The sequence below is a fragment of the Narcine bancroftii genome, chromosome 8 (genome assembly GCF_036971445.1).
Source record: "Narcine bancroftii isolate sNarBan1 chromosome 8, sNarBan1.hap1, whole genome shotgun sequence".
NCBI classification, from domain to species: Eukaryota; Metazoa; Chordata; class Chondrichthyes; order Torpediniformes; family Narcinidae; genus Narcine; species Narcine bancroftii.
In genome coordinates this window covers 154,855,648-154,869,207 of record NC_091476.1, presented here as the reverse complement: position 1 = coordinate 154,869,207, position 13,560 = coordinate 154,855,648, and the positions used below count along the sequence as shown (strand labels likewise).

Here is a 13,560-nt window from a genome sequence, read left to right as displayed (position 1 = left end):
CCTTATTTAACCCCACATCACTTGAGATCATATTTCAACGTCAAGAATTAACTTCACTACACTCTGCACTACTTCTCACATTCCTCATCTAACTCCAAGATCTATGCCCCTCATAGATTATCAAATCCTTTGATGCTCACCAGCTGAGCTGTATCTGAGAAAATAACCAATTCAGTTTTTCCAATATCATTATTTCAAATATGTATACTATGCCCCACCTTGCTCCAGAACCTTTGCTCCCATCACACAGTTCTTTCTCGATTTTTCCATCCAAACTACAATAGCTTTCTATCTGGTTCCAATGCTTTGTGATGCCAGGGTATTGAAATTCTGCACCATTAATCTGCTTCTTCTGTAATCCAGAAATAAGTTATTTGAACAACGAGATATTTTTTTTTTCTTACAGTTGTTACAAGGATGATATACAGCAAAATAAACTTTTAATTTTAAAATTTATTGGGATTGAACAATCCATGTTTTTAAAACTTGGAAATCAAGTACAGGTATTAACAAGGCTGCAAAAAACAAGAGTAGCTTAGAGGTGATCTTCATCTCAAAGTCTGGTAGATTGAGAAAAATCTAGATTTGATCCATGAACTGCACTGGTAGTTAGTCTTGGCTACCATAGTGTTCTGATGCTTTTTGTTGGCTTTGCAGCCATGGATTAAGGGAGGAAAGTACTCCAGAGATCTGCTTCTAATTGCAATTCAGAACCTGAACTGGAAGTTCCAGTTAATGTGGGGAAAAAAAACATGGTTAATAATTTCTCTATTGTAAGATAACCTACTGATACTCAATAGACATGCATATTGGCCATTTTAGTGCATATTAGAAGATAATGATTTTTGACAGGTTACGACGTTCAATCAAGGAGAGAATAAATCCTCGAATTTGAAAGCTTGACAACTGTAGGAACAGGATACATACAAAAACAGTTTCTCCTAAAATCTTTCAAACACCAATTCTGAAACCCAAAGTATTTTTTCCAAAACTCAACTCAATTGAGGGTTTTGCAGCACGATTTTAATAACTAACAAAATAGCTCCTTCTGAAGCCGATAGGAACATTAAATTAATGAAAGGAAAAATATCAAAAGTATTTATTCTGGCAAACAAAAAGTCCACAGTTTCAATCTGCTGCCCATGTTCTTTGGTAGAACCTTTCAGTAGCAACAATGTATGTGTTCAAACTTATCAACAGGTAAGCTTCACGAGCAATAATTTCACTATCGATTGCCCAAACTCAGGAAATAACTATCAAGTTATTTTAAATCAAAGGTGAAGAGAAATGCTCAGTGCATGACACCATTACAGTTGAACACAACAGGAGAGGAAATGAGGAAACTACCAATAAGCTCATCTCTTATAAACCCATAAAACATCAAGAGAATGTTCCTGGGGATGAGACATTCAGCAACTGAGACACAGGGAAGGGTCAAATTTGCAAAGGATTTTTTGATTGAGTGCAGAAAAAAGTTCAATGCCATTGAACAATTGCACTTGTTGCTCTAGGTACAGTTGTGTTCAGACATGATTAGCACATTTCTAGGCTGTTCGTGACACCACTGCTCTGCACATGCACAAATTGCTTCAATGGAGGAAAAAGACGTCTGAAGATTTTTCAGAATATGGTATTTGAATGCTTTTTGCCAGCATTAAAAGAATGATTATTAACAGGTCTGATATCATACTATTGCAAGTGGTTAGGTTCTTTATAAAAATTATGTGACAGAAATTCATAGATATATTATTTTACCCATTTTACCAGTTTGATTAATTTCTTTGCCAGATGTAGTTTTTAAACCAAACTATGCTTCTTGATAATATACATGGGAAGAATCTAGTAAGTTTGGAAACAATGCCTTTGAAATAGCACCCAATTCCAACCTCTGGTCTCATTTTGGGATTCATTCAATGCCTTAGTGTCAAATTGCAGAAGGATTAAGGGCATGCTTGAAACTTGTCAATGTCCACGCCCTGTTAGGAATTCCGACCTCCCTCACAGTCATATTCTAACACAGACGTGCCCTCTGAACAGACGCCAGTTTTGTTTTTCTGTCCTTCATGCAACACGGAAGCTGAAGATTTTGCAGATATTTGACCCACATCAAACCATGGCAGAGGATTCTCCATGGCTCCCAGTTGCAGGTCTGGTTCAGGCACTGACTTACATTCAGCTTTTGCTTTCTTTCCTTTCTTTGCAAGCCGCTGAACTCGCTGGATGTCTGCCAGCAGTTCCTGATTTTCCTCTTTCCAAATTCGAAATTTTGCTGCTGTTAATTCAGGATCATCCAGGATCTTGTTAATTGATTGCAAATCTATAATTTTGGCCTAGAAATATTCAGATAGTGAATTAGTGACCACAACAGCATAAAAAATACAAAAAGTGCAGATGAAATATGTTACAAGGCGATTTATATGCTTGCCTTCAGTGTGCTTTTAAGTGCTCGCAGATTGTGTGCTTTCTCATTGATGACTGGGTTTTTGTTTCGTTTGATGAATGACTGATGATAATCTTTTCGAAAGGGTTGTTCTTTACCAATTAATGACACTCCACCCTGCTCCAAGATTTTTAACAACACCTCCAGTTCATTATTAGAACTCTGACTAGGTTCTAAATAAATGGAGAGAAATATCAGTGAGTTTTGTTCAGTAAACGGTACTGAAAATATCGAATCCCCCTCTGACATAAGAGCATAATGGACATGAACTTCATCATTGTTGATTCCAAGGGATATGCAGGCATCAGCATGAACCACTAAAGAAAGAACAGAGTATCCTCTGGACATTGGCTGCCCACAGAAAATAACCTCCATCAATGTATGATACATGGGATACAAACTCCAATTGTAACAGTGGGGAAGTGTGAAGCAAAACTGTGACAACACCACCAAATTTCTCAATTTTTCTTGCCGCAACGATGCGCCTCACCTACAGCAAGCTTCCTGCTGGAGTTGGAAACACCACCACCTCCAATCCAGAACCAAGGCCACTTCAATTTCGGTTATTGAGTTGCCAACCACAGACAATGTGATATATACAAGTCTGGAGGCCATGTTCAAAGCATCATTCAACATATAACAGCATAGACCTTAAACTTAACATCAGCCTCTTATACAGGAAACTTCAAAGATTTACTACCCTCAGAGTAAAGACATTTCTGCTGAACTTTGACCTGAATGGCCAACCATCCAGCTTGATACATGAGGTTCGAGACACTGCAGCCAGAAAGAGTATCGATTCCTTTAGAATGTTGTATGTTTCAATTAATTCATTTTTATTTTCCTAATCTCAAGTGCAGGCCCAGTCTGCATAACCTCTCCCAATATACTAAGCCTACCATTCCAGTAATAAGGCTGGTGAACCATTGCAGCACACCTGCTATTTCAACAACACCTTTCCTTTGGTAGGGAAATCAGATCTGTATTTAATCCTCCAGGTGCACTTCTCCCAAGGCTCTATTTATGTGGAGCAAGATATTTCCGCTCTTTCCCTCTGATCCCATGCTTTGCCTCCCTAAATAGTCGCTGCATATTAATCTTCAGCGATTTTTAGGTAATAATACTCTATGAACCCCAACACCATTAAATCTCTCACCAATATCATCGGATGATTTTTCTTTATAATCCATCTTTCAAGGACAGGTACTCCCCAACTTACGACCATAATTGGGACCAAAGGATCAGTCGTATCTCGGAACGGATGCATCAGAATTTTGCCCGCAAGTGTGAATTAACAAAGTCTTAAAGAAAACTTTTTAATCAAAATTTTCATTATCTGAACTTGATCCCATCACTGCACTTGTACTAGTACTTGGCTGTGGCGCTTCAGTCTTCATCTTCATGGGTAGAGTGGCAGGGGATTGAGGAGGGAATTTTTAAGAACCTGTCTAAATTTGTTTGTATTATTTGTTTCTTTATTTCATTGTAGATTTGATGACAAGAACCTAAAGCTTCCTGAATTTGTCGATCAACCTTGGTGAATCTTTCCACATTTTGGTCCATGCTTTCAAAATCAGCATGGACTTTATTCATTTGTTTGCCAACCCCTTGATGAAGAACATCTTCTGTGGTTCTTCATCCTCTTTCTCAACCTCTTTCCTCCTCCACAATTCGTTCTTCTTCAAATTCGACACTGTTTTGGAAAATACATCCGAAATTTCTAATTTTAATTTATATAATTTTTGTTGTGTGAGATCATTGATAACCCCTGTAATGCTGTTTAGACTCAAGTCTTCCTACCAATTTTCATTAATCATTGTACCCAAGTCAGAGTCCCATTTTTCCCTCGACCAGTGTAATTCCAGTTTCGGGTCCTCAGTCTGGAGTATGAAATACGTTCTAGAAATAAATTTAAATACATTCCCCTGTTGAATTAGAATCTCCATGGTGCTACACTCTGGCAGAATCATTGTTTGTCCTAATTTGACTCTTCAGAAAAATCTCAATTGTAGGAAGCAGGGGAAAATAACCTCCATCAATTGTTCTATTAGGTAACCCAAATTTAATTCTCAATTGCCCTTTCTGGCACCAGGTGTCCAGGATCTTGTTGTCCAGTGCCATAGGTATTAAATTGTTCTGGATCAAGGGTGTATTAAGAGATTGCATTGATGTATTTTTTGCCATATTTGGTATATACGTTTTAATATGGAGTAATTTGTCTTTTTGGAAATTAATTTGGTGTTCCATTTATATATAAATTTCCAGCTATCCTATCCCCTATCGAGTGAAGTCCAATTTGTGCCCAGGAAGCCCCCCGCCCAACAGTGAGGTGATAAATCTCGCCAGGGAAAACCAATAATATTTTTTGAAATCTGTGAGTTTTAGTCCCCCTAATTTATATTCCCAGGTTAATTTTTCCATGGAGACTTGAGCCACCTTTTTATTCTATAAAAAGTTTCTGACATGTTTACTGAGCATCTTGAAGAAGCACAGGGCAATGGAATGGGCAGCGTTTGGAAAAGATATTGCAGTCTTGGCATCACCTTCATTTTGATAGTTTACTCTGCCCAGTAATGTTATGGGCAGAGTTTTTCATCTAGTCAAGACTACATTTTCTTGAAGGACCTAGATTATTATCAGTAGCTGTTCTAAGATTTTCTGACAGCTCTTACCTGAAATCAGTTCTCCCTCCTTACTGGGGCTGGACAGCTCACTGTCAGGATCTCCAACATGGCCAGTTTGTAAATTGTTACCTGATGACTGCCTAGGTTGGTCTGTGGGTGAAAGGCCACTGACTTTCTGAGCCTGCTGCAAACAACAAGGCCAGAAGTCAAAATTTGATTATCTACTTTTATGGCAAAGCATTCCAGCATGGTTATTACTGCTGATTAATAAATAATTTCTATTGCTTGTCAATCAAGTCCTTCCTTTCACCATCCCTCGCTATTTCCTGGATTCCTTCTACCCATAGCTCTCCACCACAACTCTCTTATCTCTGGCCCCAAAGCTGTTGCCTTAACAATGGATTGGCTAGGTGAGCCATCATGAATCATGCTTCAAGGAAGTCCCAATTCATTATATTACTAGGGCACTGGAGCTGCATCTTATTTGTGTTACAGAATTGCAATGCATAGCTCAACCAAGGAAAATTAATCCCTGGCCGCGAAATATTTGCTTTACCCTTTGGACTCTGGCCATTTTTAACCTTTTATAATATATACTCCGTACTGAGTCAATGGGTTAACTATAGTACAAACCACCTGGTAGTTGGGTATAAATCCAACCATAGAAAATAGGGCACAGGGTATATGAAGGGACATGAAGTTCAAGGGTTAAAATTGGATCTTTATTTGTGTGCATCCCAGCCATCATTCTGATCTACCAACATGAATGAAGTTAAGAACAATTACAGTCTGCACAAAATACTGATGATATAAATCGGTGAACTTTTCAATGATCATCTCTAAAGAAAATGGGTGGGCAGTTTGATCAGAACCTGTGACGAATGATGGAGCATTTCCTTGTGAAGAAATGAGGAGAGGCCAGGTTATTAGACCGTCTAGAGTCGCTCATAGTTACATTGGCGAGGTCTTAGAAATGAATGACACTTGCAGAGCAATTGCATCCCGTGAAATAAGGATTCCTAACACTGGAGGGATAAAAAAAATATTTAACCAGAGAAAAAAAAACCTGAACATTTTAACAACTAGATCACTAAAATTGCCAAATTATGTCAAGTTAAGTCAACTCCAACTTCACACTGCATAAATGATCAGATTCGTCACTTAAACCAGATGTCTTTTAAGGACTGCACTCTAACTTGCAATTTTGTGTCTCATCCTTAACTCTCTTCCACAGTACCCCTTGCCAGCACCCAGCACCAATTATACTTACTGACAAACTACCACATACAACCTCAGGGTCTCCACTTCCCAATTTATGTACCAAAATCTTATTGACCCTTCTTCTTTGGCCCTTTGATTCCAATTCGGTCTGTACTCACAGTGTAGAACTTAGTTATAGAAGCAGCAGGTATTTCTGGAGAATCATCACACTCTTCTGTCTCTGTCTCGCTCCAGCAATCTGTTATGGAACAGCACTGGGTTTAACAAAAAGTCAAAAACTACATGGCTTGATATCATTTTTGAAATTAAAAGATTTGGAAAATATGGATGCAGTCAGCACCAGTGGTACTACACCTCTCTCCAGTGGCAGCTGTATGAACTACAGCAACAAAAGAAAAATGTCTAACTGCAGAAAAAGGGATAATAATTGAAAGATCATTTAATAACTTTTCAAGAGGAAATAATTTGTGCAGCTGCAAGGAATTATATATAGTACGGATCATCAATAAAATATCTTGTACATTAGAAGCAATCTTACAGTTATTAGAGAATCATGAACTTAAATCTGCCTCAGAGAAGTGTAACCAAGTTAGGTCGTTTCTCCAATACAAAGCTGAGCATGGCAGTCTTCAAAATGAGAAATCAAGTTGAGACCTTGGTTGCCCTTTAAGACAAATAGATGCGTGTGCAGGTGGCAGCTATTATTCCACTGACAACTGTTTGCTTATGGAATCTTAATGTGCCTTGACTCCTTGCAGGTGATATATAAATACATTTGGAATATAGGAAGAGGAGTACGCCATTTTGCACCTGAGCTGCCAATAGATGAGGTTACCTTCATCCTGTTAGCTCTCATACTGTTAAATCTTATTAACCTCATATTTAAAATCTACAAATAACCTGGTGTAATTTGCCATTTACAGTACAGATTTCAAACTTCTATTGATATGTAGAAGCATTTCCTAACTTTATTTTTGAAATGGGTAGCTCAGTTTTTTGCTCCACAAGCAATTTCTCAAGATTATAGTTTTAAAACTTCAATCAAAGTATCCAATAAACCTGCAAAATTCCAGGCAATGCATCCTGATATTATATAATTTGTCTCTGAAATTGACACCTTGGGATTCATGATATGAGCTATACAATCTCCAAGACCAATACAACCTTACTAAAATGTGGAGACCAAAACGGTTCCAGGTGTAGTCTAACCTGGCTGTAACAGAGCTCTGATCCTCTTCAATCCTAGATTTCCAAATGTAAAGAGTAATATTTCAGTGGCCTTTAAAAAAATTATGTGCCGGAATTGTCCATATAACCCATTGAGTCTCTAAACACTCAATGTTTGCTGCCTTTCCCCATAAAGGGAACACAGCTCTTTTCCTAGCTACAAAGAGGGATGACAACAGTTGTACATATCAGTTTCCACTTGCACAACTTTTCCCAATTGTTAAATCTTTTACTACCTATCTAATATTCTTTATCGACTCTTACAAAGTTTGCAGTGCTGCTCATCTTTATACCATCAGTAGCATCCATCTAGCAGCAATCCAATGGTAGCAAAAACAGTTTATGTTGTCCAGCAGTTCTACGGTTCTTTTAACACTCTTTTCTACCTCCACACTTCCTTGATACCCTGACATTGGCATGAGGTTTTTACTGCAGGGATCAATGAACTGAGTAGATCCATCACCAAACTGGAGTAAAAATCACTGATCTTCACTCCACCTTGTACTAATCCCAACACAAGGCTCAAATGCTAACAGTAGTTTAATTTCAAAATGAGCCAGCTCAGGCAGCCAAGGGGAAGTCAGGAGAATTGTGCTCACCTTTCAATCTCAAAACCGCGTAAAATGGTTATTCATAGAGGAAGCAGTGAGCTCACCTTGGGGCAATTAGCTCATCATGTGGAGTCTATTCAACCATAATTTAAATATTTGAGGTCAATTGATTGCTCACAACTTTAATTTATAGTACACCGATGCTAGTGATCCCCAGCCTATGTTTTTTCAGTACTTGCTTCGCAGATGGAGGGAGTAACTAATGTGTCAGTGAGCATCTACTTATGAGGAGTTGGAGATGGAACTCCCTCACCTTCCTCTTTGTTTTCAACATTTTTCTCTGTTTTGTGTTTCTGTATGACACCGATAAGGCTGTTAATCCACCTTCAGAAACAAAAAGAGTCACAAATGAGACACCACAGATTGCACTGAGCCACAAATGGTGATTATTGATATGCCATCGAGAATTATAGTGGACTATCAATAACTGGAGGCATTATGTCCTAGAACACAGAACTGAAGTGAGGTCACTCCAACCTGGAGAAGCCTTTTTCAAGATGCTGAATGTGTTTTTACATTTGTGTATAAAGTACTTGCAGCAATATTACCCTGGGTGTCTCAATAACTTTTCAAGAGGAAATAATTCGTGCAGCTGCAAGGAATTATATATAGTACGGATCATCAATAAAATATCTTGTACATTAGAAGCAATCTTACAGCTATTAGAGAATCATGAACTTAAATCTGCCTCAGAGAAGTGTAACCAAGTTAGGTTGTTTCTCCAATACAAAGCTGAGCATGGCAGTCTTCAAAATGAGAAATCAAGTTGAGACCTTGGTTGCCCTTTAAGACAAATAGATGCGTGTGCAGGTGGCAGCTATTATTCCACTGACAACTGTCTGCTTATGGAATCTTAATGTGCCTTGACTTCTTGCAGGTGATATATAAATACATTTGGAATATAGGAAGAGGAGTACGCCATTCCTATATTGTCTGCAATGAGATCTCCATACAAGCAGTTACTTACTTCCTCATTTCATCCACGTTATCAGCTGAAAACACGAAAGACTTGAACTTCCTGTGACAAAGCTGGAATACACTAAAGTGGGGGGGGGTGGGGGGTGGTTGGGAGAAGACAGAGGAATTAGAGCAAAAAGCAGATAGATCATACCTTTTCTTTGCCATCCCAGGTACCAGATATTCTGTGCATCTCAACAAAGTGATGCGTCTTTCTACATTTAGTAATTATAGTGCTGGAGTTGTTATCATTATGTCCTATCTCTACACAATGAACCCCAGAAAGCTTGCTGAGTCGTCCTAGAAGAAGTTACTTCAAAACTTTAGAGTCTTCTTCACAGAGTCGAAAAGGTTGAGGTATGGGGTAGGATTGGAGGGAAATGGGGTGTCGGTGGTAGTATTTAATAGTGGAGTTTGAAATGGGTGTCTGCTTGAGTAAATTGGAAGGTACATCCCTTATGATCTACTAACAGGATTTGAAATAATTGGGGGGCAATTGTGTCGGAGAAAATAAGAAGTCCTTTATGCAGTGAATAGTAATGTTGAAAAAAAATTGAATATATTCTTTACAAGGAAAAAAGTTGCATGTCAATGAAGTAGAGTAGGAGAGTGGAGTTACTGGAAAGCAACATGCTTAACTTGAAACCAGCTGTCCTCCCTAACTGCCCTGCAAGCTGAGAGCCAAGTCAACATAGTCCAAATGTTGACCTCAGAACCTTAGTGTTCTCTATAGTCCAGTGTTAATTTAATACACGTTTCAAGTGTATGAAATGTTTTCCACAGACAAAGCATGAGAAGGAGGCCGATTGTCTGGTATCTCAGCTTCTCTCACTTTATACCTCAGCTGGAATGGATCATTTCAATGAGAAATGTTATTGTGAGCAATTTGCCTCTCAGGAAGAATACACAGCATCTATTCTGTTGGTTCCTTGTTGCCTTTCACCTGTACAAGAAAACTAACAATCTCCCCAAGGCTGATCCAAACTTTTATTCATTTGTTGGCCATGATTTCTTGGAGCTCACATTTACTGTCATGCTCTAAATGAAATGTGGGTGAAGATTTCCAGTCACTTACAATTTCCTCTTGTGTTCTCCAGCTGCTTCCACAGAGTATGATGACAATTTGATTAATCCTTCAGCTTTCTCATCCTACCAAAGGCCACAAACAGCAGTGATTGATCAAGAGATTCATACAGATACCTCTCTATCATCTTAATTTTCAGTTCTAAAGTTCAGATATCAGAGCTTCCATTTACTTTGAACATACATCATAAATTTTAATATCCCACATTCCTAGAACAAAAAGTGTTCCCTAATCCATGCAAAATACTGTTTCTCGACCTCATTACAATACATAGCCGAACTGATCACTTACCTCTGTCACATCAACTGCATTGAGTATAGCCAGTCAATGAATAAAGGGCAAAAAGTTAAAACAACAAAGCCAGCTCCGTTTGTAATGATGAGTAAGTATGTGGCCCTGTACATTAAAGCCACAAAAAGTAACGGAGCCAGAGACAGTTTTAGTTCTGGTCTGCAGTGACCTCCTCAGTCTAATGATGCTGTCAGAAAGTTACAGACCAGAGGATGGATGATGTGGAAAAAAAACCCAGATACTCTGGGTCATACCATCCCTCCACTCCCTAGCCCACACATCTTCCTGGTTCTGCAAACACAATGAACACCAACAGGTTCTTGAAGGAGCAATATTTGTCAAATTATTCAATTTCAGAGTCACTGATTGATGTTTGTTGATTCTCTCTCATTTTTACACAAGATTTTCTTTATGATCATCCAGGGCTCGAGAGATCATCTGGAGGGTGATCACTTGCTCATTGTGCAAATACAGTTTCTTCCAGAGCCTTCCTCAACCCACAGGTACAGGTCCATTCACGTTATTTGAAAATGCAGACACAGACAGCCTTTTAGGTTATCCAGAGTTAATTAGAAGGCGAATTAGATGCAGATAAATAGTGAACAAAGGCAGACTAGTTTCAGTCTGTGGGCAGCACAGTTGACATAGCAGTCAACACAATGCCTTTACAGCACCAAGATTCAAATCCTGTGCTGTCTGTAAGGAGTTCGTACATTCTCCCGTGTCTGCGTGGGTTTTCCCTGCGGGCTCTGGTTTCCTCACACTGTTCGAAATGTACCGGGGGCTTGTAAGTTAATTGCGTGTAATTGGGTGGCATGGGCTCATGGGTTGAAATGGCCTGTTACCATGCTGTATATCTAAATTATATAAAAAACAGATGTCCTATTTAAAGGTCAGCAGTTATGCATGAGTGGGAGTTTGGAGGTCGAAGTTCTGGATAGATTGTAACCCCTGGGTGAGTCACATACCACGCTGACAGCTGAAAATTGATTTTAACTGCTTGCTCACTTTTGAAATTTAAACACAAAATATCTAGGATAACACTCCAAGGAATTATCAAAAGGTTAGCTTGTTAAAGGTGCCATCTTCTGGATTAAACATTAACCAAAGTGCCTTCAAGTTATCTCATTATTTCCAAGAAGAGGAGTGGAAGAATTATCTTCAATGATGTGGTCAGTACTCATCTCTCAATTATCATGTTAAGAACAGGTTATTTGGACATTGTTACATTATTGTTGAGGGATATTGCTGGTTGTATGATTGCTTACACCTTATTTTACAAGTAGTTATACTTCAAAAGTACTCAGTTAATCAATTTAGGACATTCTGAGGTCATGAAGTGCTTTCTTTAAGGAGGCTTCTTTTTTTCTTCAAATTGAAAGGGCCAAGAATCTGGAAAAGTAGCTGTCTGGCTGTTACAACAGGGCTGAATTTATTCTGGTTTGGAACAGGCAGTTCTGCTATCTGAAAGCAAACACTGGAATCTCTCCAACAGTCCCAGTAAGGACCTGGTGAGGCCTGCAATCTGTGTAGCATTCTTCCACACTCACGTTCTCACTGTTGTACCAGTACAGGGTGTGGCCCTTCAGGATAAACCAGCAGCGCTTCCATTTTTGGCTCATGAATCTAAAGTGTTCTTTCTTTTTCCAAAGCCAGCCATAACATTCACCCAAACCAAGGTCCCGACATGAAATTCGTCTTCGACTCAGTGCAGTTGCCACCCCTGTGAAATAGGGAGAAAAATAACAGACACATTTGTGGTAGAAGATGAACCCAATGCACCAGATTTTGACTTTTCAAGAACTGATGGAGGGGATTCAGTGGATGAAATGCATGGGTAGTAGGTGGAAGGAACCAGGAGGGGGTGGGGGATGAAAATTCGTGATGGAATTGGAGGGTGGAATATTGGAAAGGGAAAAAAATTGGGATGATTGAGGGGCAGATCGAAACATGAGAGAATACAGCAGGTAAGGATACTGTGACAGAGTATATAGAGGTGTTTGGGAGATAAATTGGGAAAGGTTTGTTAGAGCAGATCACACACAAACACTTTAAAACACAATTTTTGAGGAGCTTTTGCAAGAGTGCTCAGACTCATGTTGGACTGTTGGTTGCAAAAGGCAACAAATGTAATAACATGCAGTGGCAAATTTGTCTGGAAAACAGAATTTACTGTCTGGAATGTCATGTGATCTTTTGCAGGCAGAGAGGAGAAAAAACAGGCTTTGCTCTCAGAGTTGGAGGGAACTTGGGGGAGGCGCGGGGTGGGGGGGGGGAGGTGGGGCATCGGTTCCAGGGGGACAAGCTGGCAAGCTTTAGAAGATGGCCTGGTCGAAGGAGAGAACTGGCTGTCCGGAATAGGAGAAACAGAAAGGAACTCTGGTGACCTAAAAGAAAGAGGTTATCATCTGGAGAACCCTGAGGGGGCAAGTTTCATCAGCAAGACACTGGAGAGGCCGATTAAAAAGGAATCAGTTGTGGATGCCCTGGAACAAGAAAAATTCTCTCTCTGTAAACCAACAAGAACCTTTCTGAGTGGTAACCATTTACCTGTTAAGCCCCAAAACTTAATTTTATTAATGTTAATTTCTGTGCACAGTACAAGAATTGACTGCAACCAGTGAGATTGGACTGTGAACCAAAGAACTTACACACATACATATTACACACATGTGCACTTAGAATTAGAAGGGGGTTAAGTAGGTTAAGTGAGTCAATAGAGATAAGTTAAAGTTTGATTCTATTTTCATGTCGCCCATCATTATTGAATGAAGATCTACCGGGACCAATGCCTGAAGAGGGCGCACAAAATCAGTGAACTGGTGCGGACTCGAAAGGCCAACATGGCCTGTTTCCACTCCGTAAATGGTTATACGGTTATATGTTCAAAGATAATTAAAAGCAACTTTTGTTTAAGTAACCCTTTGCGTGATGCATATCTATTGCTGCTGAGTTTTAGGGTCCTCTGGACTCGTAACAGTACTTGAAATGGAAAATTCAATGTTCGTACCATTGGGTTATAACAACCCACATTCCACCCCTCCTCCACACATTTTTCATTCCTCTCCCTCTCCTGGTTTTATCAACCTACTATCCACATATCTC

The 13,560-nt window shown here is 39.2% G+C and overlaps 1 protein-coding gene across 4 annotated transcripts in view; it reads right to left on the bottom strand.

The window, feature by feature from the left end:
• Positions 1-438: 438 nt before the first annotated feature.
• The window catches only part of cnksr1 (connector enhancer of kinase suppressor of Ras 1), a 79,542-nt gene continuing 66,420 nt past the window's right edge, over positions 439-13,560 (bottom strand). For 2 of the 4 annotated variants that reach the window (XM_069895457.1, XM_069895460.1), the window contains 8 exons: positions 12,006-12,178; positions 10,156-10,229; positions 9,091-9,162; positions 8,377-8,447; positions 6,444-6,523; positions 5,113-5,248; positions 2,426-2,613; positions 439-2,330 (listed from right to left, as the gene is read on the bottom strand). In XM_069895457.1, coding sequence (XP_069751558.1) covers positions 1,980-2,330; positions 2,426-2,613; positions 5,113-5,248; positions 6,444-6,523; positions 8,377-8,447; positions 9,091-9,162; positions 10,156-10,229; positions 12,006-12,178 — 1,145 coding nt within the window. In that variant the 3' untranslated portion in view covers positions 439-1,979. The remainder of the gene's footprint in view (positions 2,331-2,425; positions 2,614-5,112; positions 5,249-6,443; positions 6,524-8,376; positions 8,448-9,090; positions 9,163-10,155; positions 10,230-12,005; positions 12,179-13,560) is intronic. The other 2 variants (XM_069895458.1, XM_069895459.1) reach the window with 2 other exon arrangements.